This window comes from Larus michahellis, chromosome 5, assembly GCF_964199755.1.
Source record: "Larus michahellis chromosome 5, bLarMic1.1, whole genome shotgun sequence".
Classification (NCBI taxonomy): domain Eukaryota; kingdom Metazoa; phylum Chordata; class Aves; order Charadriiformes; family Laridae; genus Larus; species Larus michahellis.
The window spans coordinates 35,324,855-35,338,803 of NC_133900.1; the positions used below are offsets into that span (position 1 = coordinate 35,324,855).

The 13,949-nt window shown below is 37.6% G+C and overlaps 1 protein-coding gene across 1 annotated transcript in view; it reads right to left on the reverse strand.

Annotated features, from left to right (window-relative positions):
- The window catches only part of GRID2 (glutamate ionotropic receptor delta type subunit 2), a 765,483-nt gene that overhangs the window by 225,704 nt on the left and 525,830 nt on the right, over positions 1-13,949 (reverse strand). The window contains exons 6-7 of the mRNA XM_074589573.1: positions 9,495-9,668; positions 4,272-4,433 (exon numbers count right to left, since the gene is read on the reverse strand). Coding sequence (XP_074445674.1) covers positions 4,272-4,433; positions 9,495-9,668 — 336 coding nt within the window. The remainder of the gene's footprint in view (positions 1-4,271; positions 4,434-9,494; positions 9,669-13,949) is intronic.

Sequence of the window (13,949 nt, forward strand, 5' to 3'; positions counted from 1 at the left end):
GATCCTTGAGATCCCTTCCAACCTGGTATTCTAAGATTCTATGATTAAAAAACTGTGGTTACAGGCAGAAAAAAAATCCTATAAGCATTAAATAACAGTTTCACATTTTACTCTTGAAAAAATCTGATACTGAAACACTCTTGAGTTTTCAACTCAACACACTATTTCTATCTGCTAGTGAAGAGAGTCCAATCTACTATCTGAAAAACAATTCGGCATCTTTTTCACATGTCACCACTGAACATCACTGACATTTGTGAGACCAGAACTAGTTGACAATTCCATCCATGATGCATGAAACAGCACGAGGTATAGCTCATTTTTCACAAAGGAATAGGCTCTATGTTGCTGCTAGCACTAAAAATTTGCTGTTTATCAGTGAGCAAAACAAATGTGACTGGGAAGAGATCAGGTAAGCGTGAGAGAAGATATATGCAGTAACTTGATGTCATTTTTCTGAGTTGATCCTCCATATAATCCTACCTATATTCATTCTCAGCCTATTTGGGAAGATTAATTTTTCCAACAGTAGAAGTATTTCCTAGTAATACTTATTTCTCTCACTATGAAGTAGCTTTACTGAGAAATAAACAAGGGAGCACGTGTTTGGGGGTAGTTTCTACTACAGAAGTGAATTTAGAACTAATTGCTAGAGCTGGCCAAATTCATTAGGACTGTATTTCCTGATGAATTTAACTATTTATTCTGTTCCAGAATGGGTAGAAACAGATATTAGATTTTAATAATTGTAGTGGCCTTAAAGTGGTTCTTTAGGCTTTGTCCAATCATCTGAATTCACACAGAAAAAACAGCTTTTGGAGTTGTTTGTAGAAATAGCAATGCAGGAATCAAATGTTCAAGAGTGAAAAGTAACAAATGACAATAGGGAATGATTCAGACAGCTGTTTTGCCATTTCAAGAAACATTTGAAACTCTAATTCCCCCCCATTCCCTACTCTTCCTTATGAGATCATTAATCATTAAAAAAATCAGTTTGTTTACCAGCAGAGTTCTATCTTTTACAGGTGCTGCTGCAGGTAGAACATCAGCATCCCTTTCTCTTACTTTCTTCAGTGCGTAGCTTATAGAGATTTCCCCTCTCTTTTCTTATTTTCCTCTCCAGAAATCAAAGAGAGATTTCCCTCTGCAGCTAAAACACTGCTGGATATTCCTGTTTCTGGATCCCTGATTCTAGGAGACAGATTTTCTTATAGAAAAGCTTCCTCTAGAATTAGTTTTTCCTGCTTTTTTAGCAGCAAGAGCTCAGTTGTGTGCAGCAGTAGATGGCAACATCACCTCCACTTTGCTGCTGCCAGGACAACAGCTACTTCAGTTGCTAGCCCTTTTCTAAGGCAGGCAGGCTGGAATTAGGCATCTCCTCCTTAACTCTTTCCCCACCACCACCATACTTGGCTAGAATGTGACACCCACTGAAACTACATTGAGATGAGGGACAATCTGGGCCAAGACAGTGAGTCCAGCTCTGTGATACAGGTCATTATGAAGGCAGAGTTAAAGTTGTGCAGAGGATGGAAGTTCTTTTTCCAGGAGCATTTAAGAAATATCAGAACGTATCTTCACCCTGACCTATAGCAATATCTTACAATATTCCATTATACACTACATCTTTGAAACAGTGGTGATTTCAAAATGAAAGCACCGAACCTTTTGTTCGGAAACTATTTAAACACTACATGGTAACTTTTTCCTGTTTCCTTTCAAAATTAAGGAAAAATGATATGTTTTTTTTAAAATATTTTTATTTCAGTTGGTTTTAGAGGATGTTTCAAGGTGATAGGAGAGAAAAAAGAAAGCTTAAAGAAAAAAGACAAGAAGGCAAATGGAAGAATTCTTAAGAAGAGAGATTAAGTGTTTTTTCTTTTTCCTTTCATTACTTTTTAATTTTATGGTTTTTCTGATACTTCATCTGATATTTATCAATGTCAACTTTTTAAATTACAGAAGTACACAGCTGCGATCCTGAAGTCCTTCTACATAAGTGCTTTACAGGAAACAAAAAGGAGACTACAAAACTAAAGCAGAATTCCTCTTTCTTGTACAATTTCCTCTTTCTTGCAATCTTTAGCCTTCCCTCTGCCTGGGGTCTGAAATGGTACAGACATACACACAGAGAGGAAATTTCAGTATCACATTTTTGATTAAATTTTGACTTTCAATTTCAGCATGTTACTTCTAGAAATTCATCTCTGTCAGCACAATGCAGTAGAAGGAGTATTTGGATTATTCAGTTTACAGCAATAAAATGGCTTCTTATCAAAGGCATCTTATTCAAATAGCAGAGAAACCCAAAAGCAACAGGACTCTAGCCTGGTTTGCCGCACACATCAGGAATTTCCTTGGCATCTGATTCATTTTTTAGCAAGCTAACCACAACCCTGTAATTTCCACTTGCTCCTGCCTTCTTGAATGCTTTCATATTTCTCCTGGCCACTTCTTTTCATGTTTCAGGGTTAAGAGCTACATAAATTGATCTTCAATACAGTGCAGCTCTTCTGTGAAAGGTCACAGAAGGACTTTGTTTTATTAATCACACCATTTTAGGAGGTGGGAATTGGAAGATGATAAACTGGATAGATAGGAAGATGTGGCAAAGAATAGAATAAACTCTGTTTGAGATGCAAAGAGATGAGATGCTGCTAAGAAACATCATAAAGGATGTTTACGGAGGAGAACAGGATCAGTCCGACATCCACAAACGACACAAGCAAGCAAATAATTGTAACGCAAAACAGTTAGCAGCCCTTTCCACGGTGGAGTACTTCTAAATGTAGAGATGCTAGTAGGGCTACCAGACTTTGCCTGGAACTCCAGCTCAGTAACTTCTGATTCTAAAGTGGAAGTGGGTATTTTTGAATTTTCCAGCACAGGCATCCTATGCGGATTTGAGAAAGTAGGAGTAGCTTTTAGTTTATTAATGAAAAAGTGTGCAATAGTATTTAGAAAATGCAATTTGAGATGAAAAGTTTCAGAACCAGCCTGGCCTGAAACACAGCTTAAAATACATGGGACTGCCAAATGTGAATTTGCAATTGCTTTAACAGTTGAAGAGCAATACAGTTGAGAGTCCCTTAAAGCCATATCCTGCCCCTGAAATAAGAAACGTGTCCTGGATTATTCTTGCAGTCTCATGACTGCAAACTATTAGAATGGAAACTGGGGACAGCCACCAAAGAAAGTCTTGAACTGTTATTTTGGAGTTAATGCAGATTGACCTGGGACTGGGGAAAAAATAAGCAGTGTTCAAAGGAGCCTTACATTTTGCCTGCATCATCATAATTCCTGGTGTAGTTAAAGACCTAATGGAGAACAGCAACTTCTTGAAAAAACATTATAAATTTTTTTATGCCCTCTCCATGAAAATCATAAAGCAAGCACCCTTTTTAAAATTGTTTTTAACTGTTTGAGGTTTTTTTTGTATTTATGATATAGGCACTGCCAGCACTTTAAATGTAAGTACATATTACCAGGAAGTACATGCAGACAAATGAGAACACAATTTTATGAATGGCATCAGTAACATAAGGAGACTGAACCAAATAACTTACAGGGAAAGGTAAACAATCAACTTATGCATATTTTGACTAAATACTGACCCAGAAGGCTGTGATAATTTTCTCTAAGTATGTAGAAGCTGTAAACATCACGAATAAAGGGAATAACTAAGAAAAAATGTCTTTAAAGACCAAAGAACAGGAGAAGCATCTTGGGCATGAGTATAATTAAGGTACGAAATAATAATCACAGGGAAGCAGAGAGAACTTAACATTGGCTAAAGCATTGTAGAGACTGTTATGGGGAACAGTTCTGCAATGGTAGGATATAGACTAGATGAGTTAGGGGTTTCCTCACTCTCATTTCTATTAATTCACTATATTAATTTCAATAGCAGTACAACAGAACATTACCCAAATGTAATTCTGCAACCATTTTTTTCTTTTACAAATAAAAGAGTAAATTTATCTGCTTTACCTCCTAACCTATGACACTTTTTCAATAGGATATTATTTGTACTTGAAAATTCTACTGGTTTGGTAGTTGTGTTAAACAAACTCATTGACTTGATTTCAAATATGCTCACATAACATGGAAAAAAAAAAACCCAAAATTAAAGACTACTTTCATTCAGAAACTGTAAATATATAAAAACTGTTGCTTTGCAAAGACAGTGCTGGTGCAGGGAAGGAGGAGGAAATACAGCCTAATGCAAGTAGTTTAGAAATCAAAGACAAGGAAATACAGGGAAAAGGTACCTTCTTAATGGTTTCCAACATGGATCGTCCTCCTTGCCAGGGTTTAGAGTTCTTCCTGATGCAGGTGAGGCTGGCCATGCTGTGCCACTTCCTGTCCTCCAGCTTCTTATGAAAGGCATTTGCCAACAGGAGGACAGTGTCATATATATACAGGTTTGAGATCTGCAAAGACATTACAAGGGGATTATTAGCATTATTATTTGTGGTCTCTTGCCAGCAGCCAGAATTTATTATTTGTTTTGCCTCACCCATAATCCTCTGGTAATTAAACGACTTATTTGGTATTAAGAAGAAACTGCAAGAGTCAAAAAGTCGTATCTTTGGCTCTGGTAAAAACTGCAGCTAGGGGCTATCACACTATAAGTGATTAGCAGCAACGAGCTACACACATGTGAAGTACGGGCAGTCCAATCACAGCTCCACTTGCAGGGTTTAAAGCCCCACTAATGAATGTAAACCGGCTTTCTTTTTTTTAACCAGTTGCCTGCAACTCAATTTTTCAAGTCACCAGATACTTGGACGCCACGAAATTCTCTTCAAGATTGCTTTGTTCTTTTGAAAACCAGAAACTCTGAAAATTTAAAATAAATCATTTCATCATGGCTTGTGTTCCTATTTTTGCAGTCAGTTCTGATTGAGGCAATTTCTGGAACGAAATATGACCCAATGAAATCTTTCTCAGTGTGCAGTTGCATGTCGATTCTGCAATTTATAGTGTTTCTTGTCAGAGTATTTGGCAATGTCTGTTAATTCCTCGAAGGACGAAACTCTTACTGAGTACACGTGTATATGCTTCACTGCGAGCATAGCTACACACATGCGGTATAGGAAGTTCCAGTTTGGCATCAAAGAGAGAAGAGTTGAACTCAAGAAAAAAAATTACTTGTGTGCCAGTTCCACTTACCCATGTACTATTTCTATATATGTACTTTTAAATGCACACAGTACAGTCAGATGTGAAAGATACAATTCAATATAAAAGAATTCATGAATACTTCTGAAACAAGTAATTTACAATATAGATTTATTTCAGTCATGTCTGTCCTCAAATCGCAGGAACATTTAAGTTACTAACAGCGTCATAAAGAGAAACCTCAGCTCTCCTGAACAGAGGTTCTCGGGAAGAGAAATGATGTTCAGAAATGAGAAGGCCCTGGGGAATATTATTTTTAGATAACCTATTGGTCATTTGAAGCTATGGGTCCTGAAGGTTACTGAGGGAAACTCAGTTTCCTCAGCCGCACTATGAAGGGGGCTATAGAGCATTCCTAGTGCCTGAAAAGAAATTAGCCAGCAGCAATTTGCTAAACGAGGCAAGGTTGCTAGCTTTTTTTTTTTTTCTCTATCAGTCACAGACAAGCCAAAAGACATTTCCCAGAGTTCTGGAATATGTTGACTGCTCTGTGTGAGGATTTCTTCATACAGATGGTCTGCTCAAAACCTTAAAAGAGGAAGGAAACTTACAATAGGAAAGTATGCCAACTTTGTGGAGAATGCCCCTATTCTGCCTTTTAAAGATATCCAAAGACTGAGGAAGTCCTGCAGCTATTGGGAGGGGGTATATGTGAAGAAAGCACAATAATGCCTAAGATCCGACACTGATTGGCAAATCCACACTTCACCTTAAAAAAAGGAAAAAAGAAAAAAGAGGAAAAAAAGAAAAAAAAAAGAATAGTGTCTCTTCCTCCTCCTTTCGATATAACCTATTTTTTATGGTTTTATTTTCTTACGTAACTTCCATCTTTATGCTGGCTTTGCCTGTGTCATCCGCAATCTGCTCTGTACAGTTCTCACAGGAAGGTTTTGTGACAGACTCCCTCCCTGCCTAGCATCCAGGAAAGAGCTTGTCTTTCTCCAGAATTTCCTGGGGCATTTTGCCTTCCACATTTTATTGAAGAAGATCTGATAGTCTGCTGCTTTCCCTCCTGATAAACTCCTGGGATCCTCTACTGCCTTTATAACTCTACATTGTTAGTACCACAAACGCACAGAACTTCTGATCTTTATTTCCCTTTTTCTTTAAATGACAATGATCCTTCACTCCCTCTTTCTGGAATACACTACTTTATTCTTACTCGAGCTTCTCCCATGACTCCAGTGGCTGTGAACATTTACATTTCAGTATTCACCCAGGAACTAATTTACTTTCCGCAGATGCACAGGCCAGGCATCACTGTGCATGATGGGATTAAAAGCATGGATTGAGGATCTGGGTTCAGATTAATCAAGCATTTTTAAAATAACTTGGTTGATTTGTCTGTGTATTGTAAACCTACAAAGAATTCAAAGCATTCTAGCTAAAACCATATTTTCCCAAAGAAGTCAGCACCACAGGGACATTTGAGAAGGAAAGAAGGAATAATTACTATGCTGTGAGGCAAGTTTATTTTACTTAAGCCTTCTCAAAAGAAAAAAAAAAAAGAAACACAACCCTCTAGAGAGCAGAGACAATAAGGTCACTAATGAGACTAGATTGGTACATGAAGGGATACAGATGCCAAGTCATCATTTCCCAACCAAATGACATTGCTTTCAAGGTAGCTTCCGTCACCTAACATCATCATGGGAATAGAAGACTATTGTCACAGTTCATGAGGAAGGATGCACTCGCTAATCTAAGAGTAATATAGCTGGGCCTTCATCAAGTATTAACAGGGCTCAGGAGTACAGAGTTCAGCAATTATTAAGCATTGTTATCCCTTCACTAATAGTTCAGTTTAACATTTACAGTAATCAATCACTGATAATGCAATGATAAAGACACTACGATTAATTTCTGCTTCTCAAAATCACCCTTCCCCTGTCACTACCAGAAGTGCGCTCCATCAGCAACTGTCCCAATGCACAGAGTGGGGCTGCAATTTAAAGTCACTTTACACTTTTACTCATTTCCCATGTAAAATTAGTGGGACATTTAACATATTGCTTGGTATCCATTACTGACCCTTTATTTATTCCAAATCTCTTAGACTAATGGCTGGACACTTGCATTAGCAAGCGGTGTCTAACTGCATAACCTCCTGTTGATGCAATTCAAACTTCAGATGTGATTTTTTGTTCCTGAATGTAGAAGAAAGGTGTTTAGCAGTAGGATTAAGTATGAATGATTAATCTGGATTAATGGTCTTTATTTTATGTATACCTAGACTACTGCACACAGTTTTTAGACAAAAGGGTTATGACATTAAATACTTCTGTGAATCCAATTTTTAACTTCCTGCCCCCAAAATGATACAAATTTATAGATGTGGTTGTTTCAACTAGAACAATCCCAGAGACACAATGAGAGATCTTCACCAAAATATTTTTCAGTGTTTTGATAAAGATGCTGAAGAAAGAATTAATTACTCACACAGACTTTAGGGGGAGTAATTCAGAAAAAATAAATCAAGAAATCCACCCTTACAATTTCCAGAGAATATTTCTGATTAGTCACACTCCAATGGCATAAAAAAAAGCATTAGAAATTTCAATTTATAAACTATTCCGACTCCCCACTGGAATAGAAGTTAATTTATAATATTATTGGGGAGAACAAAGAAACAGTGAACAAACCCCACAGTACTCGGAGGTCTCGGCATCATACGAAGACACAGGGGAAGCTGTGTCAAAGTTTTTCTTCATTTCATTTTTAGTGTTGTCTCCCTCAGCTACTAATGAAGTGCAGCCATCTCGGCGAAAGCATGAAAAAAGCAACTCAACTGTGCAGAACAGTTAAACCAGTCAAGCTTCCATCATTCCTTTGAACTAAAATGTTATGAAAGCTTTCGATAGGAATATTACAGCTCTTCAAGCTGTAGGTTGATCATGAAGCACAGGTTAAGGTATAAGGTCCAATCTAACACTTTAAATAGAATTTGCCAATTTGTAGAGAATAAACTGATTTCTAGAAATTTTCTTTCCTAGTATCAGTTCACTGTTGAAGTGAAAATGAAATGAAAGAGAAGTCGAAGAGAAAAATAAATCAAAATGTGAAGCCTCCTATCGATACTCAATTCTTGTTTTCTGCCTTGCTGTAGTTAGTAACTTTGTTCATGAAAACTGCTCTTTGCAATCTCTAGTGGCCGCACGTAATCACAACATCAGTTTTTACGCATTATCCACAGACTTGCAAAGTTCCCCCTAGCACCGTGCTGCCATAAGAGAATGGCAAAACCCAAAGAATTTTCACAGTTCCTAAATAGCCTCTAGAGATATCCTATGCACCTATTGACCTTACACAGCCCTGTTCATTTTAAGAACTGTAATAGGACCACCGTGCACTTTGCTATGGCCAAAGTTTTTCATGTCAACGGTATGCTGCTTTGTGAACAATTAGTGAGGCAAGGCTCTCACAGCTAACCTGAAACAGGGCAAGACCAGCCACACTTCTTCTTTTACCCTTATGTATTTTCATTGTAAGCAAGGACACTGTTCAACATCTCCCTATTTCTCTCCCATTGTTTTCTCTCTCTCCTTTCTTTCAGCATCACGAGACGACTGCTCTTTGCTGCAGATATGCTCCTCCTGCACCACTGCCAATGCGAGCATCTTTCCACAGCTTCATAAATGACTGCACAAAAAAACCCAAAGGTGAAGTCAACATCTTAAGCCAATTTCATGCTCCTGACTTGCCATACCTTTGTCATGATGAAGCCTAACCAGATATACGAGAGAAAGAGAGGACCTGCTCTTGGAAAAACTACATGAAGTCAGGAGGGCAGTGATCACGATCCTGTTGGTGATTTCATGTGGCAGCAAGACTGTTACAGTTTGTCATTTGTAATTAACAACCCTGAAAACAAGGCCTCTCTGGAATTTAGGCGTGGATTTAGGTGCGTACACCAAGGCACTTGAACCAGATGATGGAGGTGGTCCTCAGGAAGGTTTTCCTATTGAAAACACATTTGAGTCTTAGAGAAGCACAGCAACTCGGGAGACATTGGCTATGGAGAGGATGACAAAAAATAAAATTTAGCAGGGCAACAAAAAACTACCCTGCTGCCTAGAGATCAGGTGGATTTTTTGGACTTTTTTCCTCAATTGCTGTGGAGTGGGTGAGTTGTTCATCAGTCACACTCACCCGCTGCCCAAGTATTTTCTTGTCACGCCATGAGCCGTTAAACTACATGTCAGAGAGGACATGAAAAATAAACATTAAGTTACACTAAGCCCCTGGTGAAAAACCTTGAACTTATCTAGAAAGACAGTTGCCTGGTACGAATAGACTGGCATATGAACTACCTCCATGCTTTGGGAGAAAGGGTCCTTCGGATCGCACAGTGATGAAGATATTCTGTGGTTGCCACGGAAACAGCGCTGACTTATGTTTTGGGGGACTGGAAATGTCTGTCGAATAATTGTTAACCTTCCAATCGACCTTCTTACAAGCTCCTGCACATCCACATCATTTATTTCCTGGAAAATAAGGCAAGGGAGAGAATATGCATAAAAGTTAAAAAACAGAAATGTTACCACCAGCTTATAAACACAGAATAAACCGAGAGGACCAAGAGTCATGTGATTGCTATATGGCTATAGTCGAGCTCTGCCAAATCCTCAAAAAGAACACATGCACGCTCATTAAAACAACTGACATACCACCCTTACAATAATTGCAAAAGTTTAAGATGTACTGTGCCCAAACCTCACTGAATCTTTGTAGATGCAACTGGGCTTAGTTTTTGGGTTTTCTCTTCCCTTCCTTTTACCTTTGATCTTTTACTTAAAAGCGTTTCACAGCATCCTTGGCAGAGAATGTGTAAATCAGTAGGAAATCATATCGTGATGTATTTCTAAGTGTAGCATTACTTAGGAGCTGTGAAGGTACAGACAATTATTCAGGTCTTAAGTGTTCATTTCCTGGAAACAGAGTATCAAGAACCTGTAAACAATGTGCAAGCTAACAAACATCATTTACCAAAAGGGCAAAGAAAATGCATTAGAGCTTTCTAGGTGTGTATGTGCTCGTTTATAGCAAGACTTAATTTAAAACCAACTTTTCACTCCATAGGGTACCTATTAAGGCTTACAGTTGAACACTCAGCTCTACGGACACACACTTTAAAGAGAAAAATAACTAAGTAAATACATCAATATGTGAAATATTAAGCTTAAAAATATTAACTTTAAGGCAGGTTAGGGAAATTAGAAAAACAAATTCTTTACATAGTATAAACTCCTGCAATTTGGAAACATGATGTTTTACACCATTGAATGATGAGGCCCTTGGGGAATACGTAGTGAAAGGAACAGCTCAAAAACAACAGCAACTTGTTGCTCCAACCTTCACATAAGGACTTGAACTTAGGTTAAGTTAGACACGGGCTTTTTCTGACGATTCAACTAGGGTCATCTGGAAGCTTTCAAGGCAATTCTGTGCCTGTATTTTTCTGTAAAGCAGGAGAAATAATCTACAAAATTGCTCAATCTTTTAAATTATAATCTTTTTTTCATCATGCTGAACTGTTTGTCCATAATCTATCTAAATTACAGAGGCTGATGCCCCAGAATTTCTAGACATTGAAATCTGGGGATACCCCCCTTACTGGGGGGGGTGCTTGAGGACCTGCTCCTATTAGCAGCTTGCATTTGACATACCCTTGCATACAACCACGCTTTATTGAAAATTTCTGATTCTTATTTGTGTATTTATAGCTTTTCATGTTTTTAAAGGATATATCACATCTGCACTGTTACACCTGTAAATAAACACCATAATATTTTTTTGCCTGTAACTTCCTGATTTATATCCATAACCTCCGTAACTGAGGAGACACCAGGAGACAGACTTGAACTCAAATTACAGAATCTTTCTTATGAAAAGGAAGCCAAGCCAAGCTTTTTTGAAAAAGCAGCTCTTTAAATGCTAAGACAACTATCCTGGTAATTTTGGCTTTTTTTTTTTTTTTTTTTTTGAGCTTGAGTTAAGATCCTTTAAATTAATTATTTTGAAGCAGCTTCTTTGGACATACTGGCATTTGCTTATTTTCTTTAAAGCTTGAAAGAAAAATACATGACATGTAAATTTTAACTTCTACTCTCTTGACTAGAGTAAAAGTATTTTATTCTTCTTCACAGATTGTCATAGGTTTTGAATTCATCTGTTATTAATGTTCTTTATGAAATATAGATTTTTCTGCAAACAAAAATAACACATGGCATCAGCTGCGTCCAGTATAATATCTTGCATTTCTGGTCGATTAATCCTTAATGTACCATAGATAATGGTTTCTCTCAGCTTAAGATGCGTCTTTTCATTTAGTCTGTATCATTTCACTAGCTGCAAGGTAAAAAAAAAAATAATAAAAAATGCTGTTTTAGCAAAATGCATGTAATTTTTTTTATAATACTTTCAATATAATAGGAAAGGAGAGCTCAAGAAACTTCTTATCTCGATTTTAAAATATATCCTTCCTCAGAGGATTTTAAAAAAAGTTTGCCTGGTTTCATTATACACTGTGCCCAAACTGTAACAGCAAGACTATTAGACTTGTTCTAATAATGTAAAAACGGATACCTGCATGGCCAAGTTATATTGCTAAATAATACTTTAAAAGAGATTTTGACTTTCAGCTGCTCAAACATTCATATTTTCTGCCTCAATAGTGTATTTATTTTTTCGTATTCAGCATTTTTAATTAGAGTGTTCTCATTTGAACCTTTAGGTTACTACCTCATATTTTTATACATCACCTGAGAACCAATAACGGAATCCGAACACCAAAGAGATTTTTGTATGGTTGCCAAGGAGGTATGTATATCAAAAGATTAATGACAGCTATTACTTTAAATGCTGTGAATTCCACCGATTATACCACAAATTCAGATTTTAAGTTAACAACAAAGCAATGCCATGCAAACCCAAATTCAACTTTAGTCATTTGCTACATATTTCTTTGTCATTTTTTTAAATACTTGGCATTGACTGAGTGATGAGCCTTTTATATAATGACTCTCCAATATCATCTCTCATTCTTGAATTTTGGATCTGACTTAAGAAAACTATATAAAGCAACTATTGTATGAGAGGAAACAATTTTCATTTGCACTTCAAAGGACGATACAGTATAATAAGGATGGCAGATGATCTGTTATACAAGCACCAAATGTCAAAAAAATTACAAAGTTGGCCAAGTTGAACTGAGTTGGCACCTGTATAAATTTAGGCTAGGTTATGGGCGGGGTTTTTTTTGAAAAATCAGAAGTTCAATATAGAGTTCCAAACCTTTCTTTTGTTGGTCTGAACTTGGAATAAAAGGCAGACTGTCCTGTTTCAAATGAAACAAGGATAAAATTAGATGTACATTTAATCCGAGTAGGCAAATCAATAAGGAAAGAAATGCTATTTTAAACTAATAGCTCTTTGCAGATGAATTAGGAAAAGGGAACTGAAGGGGATCACCTCAACATATCAGGCAGAGACTCCAGTGGCAGCAAGACTATATACGGGACACCTAATACACATTGCCATTCAGCTTCACCTCCTTATTTTAAGATAAGCAACCTAGGCAGGGACTTACTATTCACCACAGAGCAACTACACCAGTAGTGAGAGACACAGAAAGAAAGAATTTATCATATATTCCTGTAATAAGCATCAAAAAAAGGCAGCAATACCATTTCTTATGGAAACATCTTAATTTTGGGCCAAGAGGATGATTCCAGTATTTATGATATACTGGACATGCCCTGTTTTCCAGTGCATGCCGTGTCTTCATCACATCCTTCATGACATCAGAGAGGAGAGTGTTTCTTCCTCCTCCAAAAGCCAGCAGCAGTGAGCAGGGGCCAGAGCGGGAAAGGGTGGCCACTGCACAACTCCTTGAAGCCTCTGGGCTGCTGAATTTCTCAGCACTTTCCATAAAGAAGTAGTTGAGGGGAAGACATAACTAGATGAATCTCCAACACAAGTAAAGGGAGATCTTGAACTGCATAATCATTTGCTCCATTATATCTCCCTCAGGTTTCTTAGGTTCTGGGGAGGATGATGAAAAATGATAGGACAAGGAGAAATCAATTTTTAGCTTTCACAAATTAAAAAATCCAAGAGTTTGGAGAAAGCAGGAAAGCAGGGCTAAGTCACCCTGTCCATTAGCTCTCACTTGTCCGAAAAAAAGAGCTGGCAGCTTGGTCTTCAACGTGTACCAAAGAGGGTGGTATTTCACACCTGACCTGATGTCCTCATTGGAAAATACGAGGGATCGAATGAATCTCTAATGCTACTATTAATCAATTATCCATATTAAAATGTAGAATTATGTGAGCTCCTGGAACTAAGCTGTGGTTTTATGACCTGCTCTAGCTGTTCAAGCTTAAAACACAGTCATGCTCTATGCTTTTCTTCATGGTGGTGTGTGTTGGGCTGAAACACAATGGAACAAGCTAAATGCATCAGGGAAGGACCAGCCCTCTCCTAGGAAAAGCATATGTTCATCTGGAAGTAGCCTTTGAATAAAACCTTGTGGGTCCCCCTCTCCTCTCTTGTGCTATGATGGGCAAACCTGATGGACCTTTCTCTATAAACTGTTCTTTAAAAGAGTTTGGGGGTTTTTACCTTCTCTTCTCAAAGAAGGAGTTTTCCCAGACTCTGATGTCTCTGGTAATTGAAACCTTCTACTAACTCTTGCCCTCCATTTATTCATGGGCAATTTGAACTCATTTGTTCTTGTGCCAACCTTGTCCTCTAGCCCTTGACAA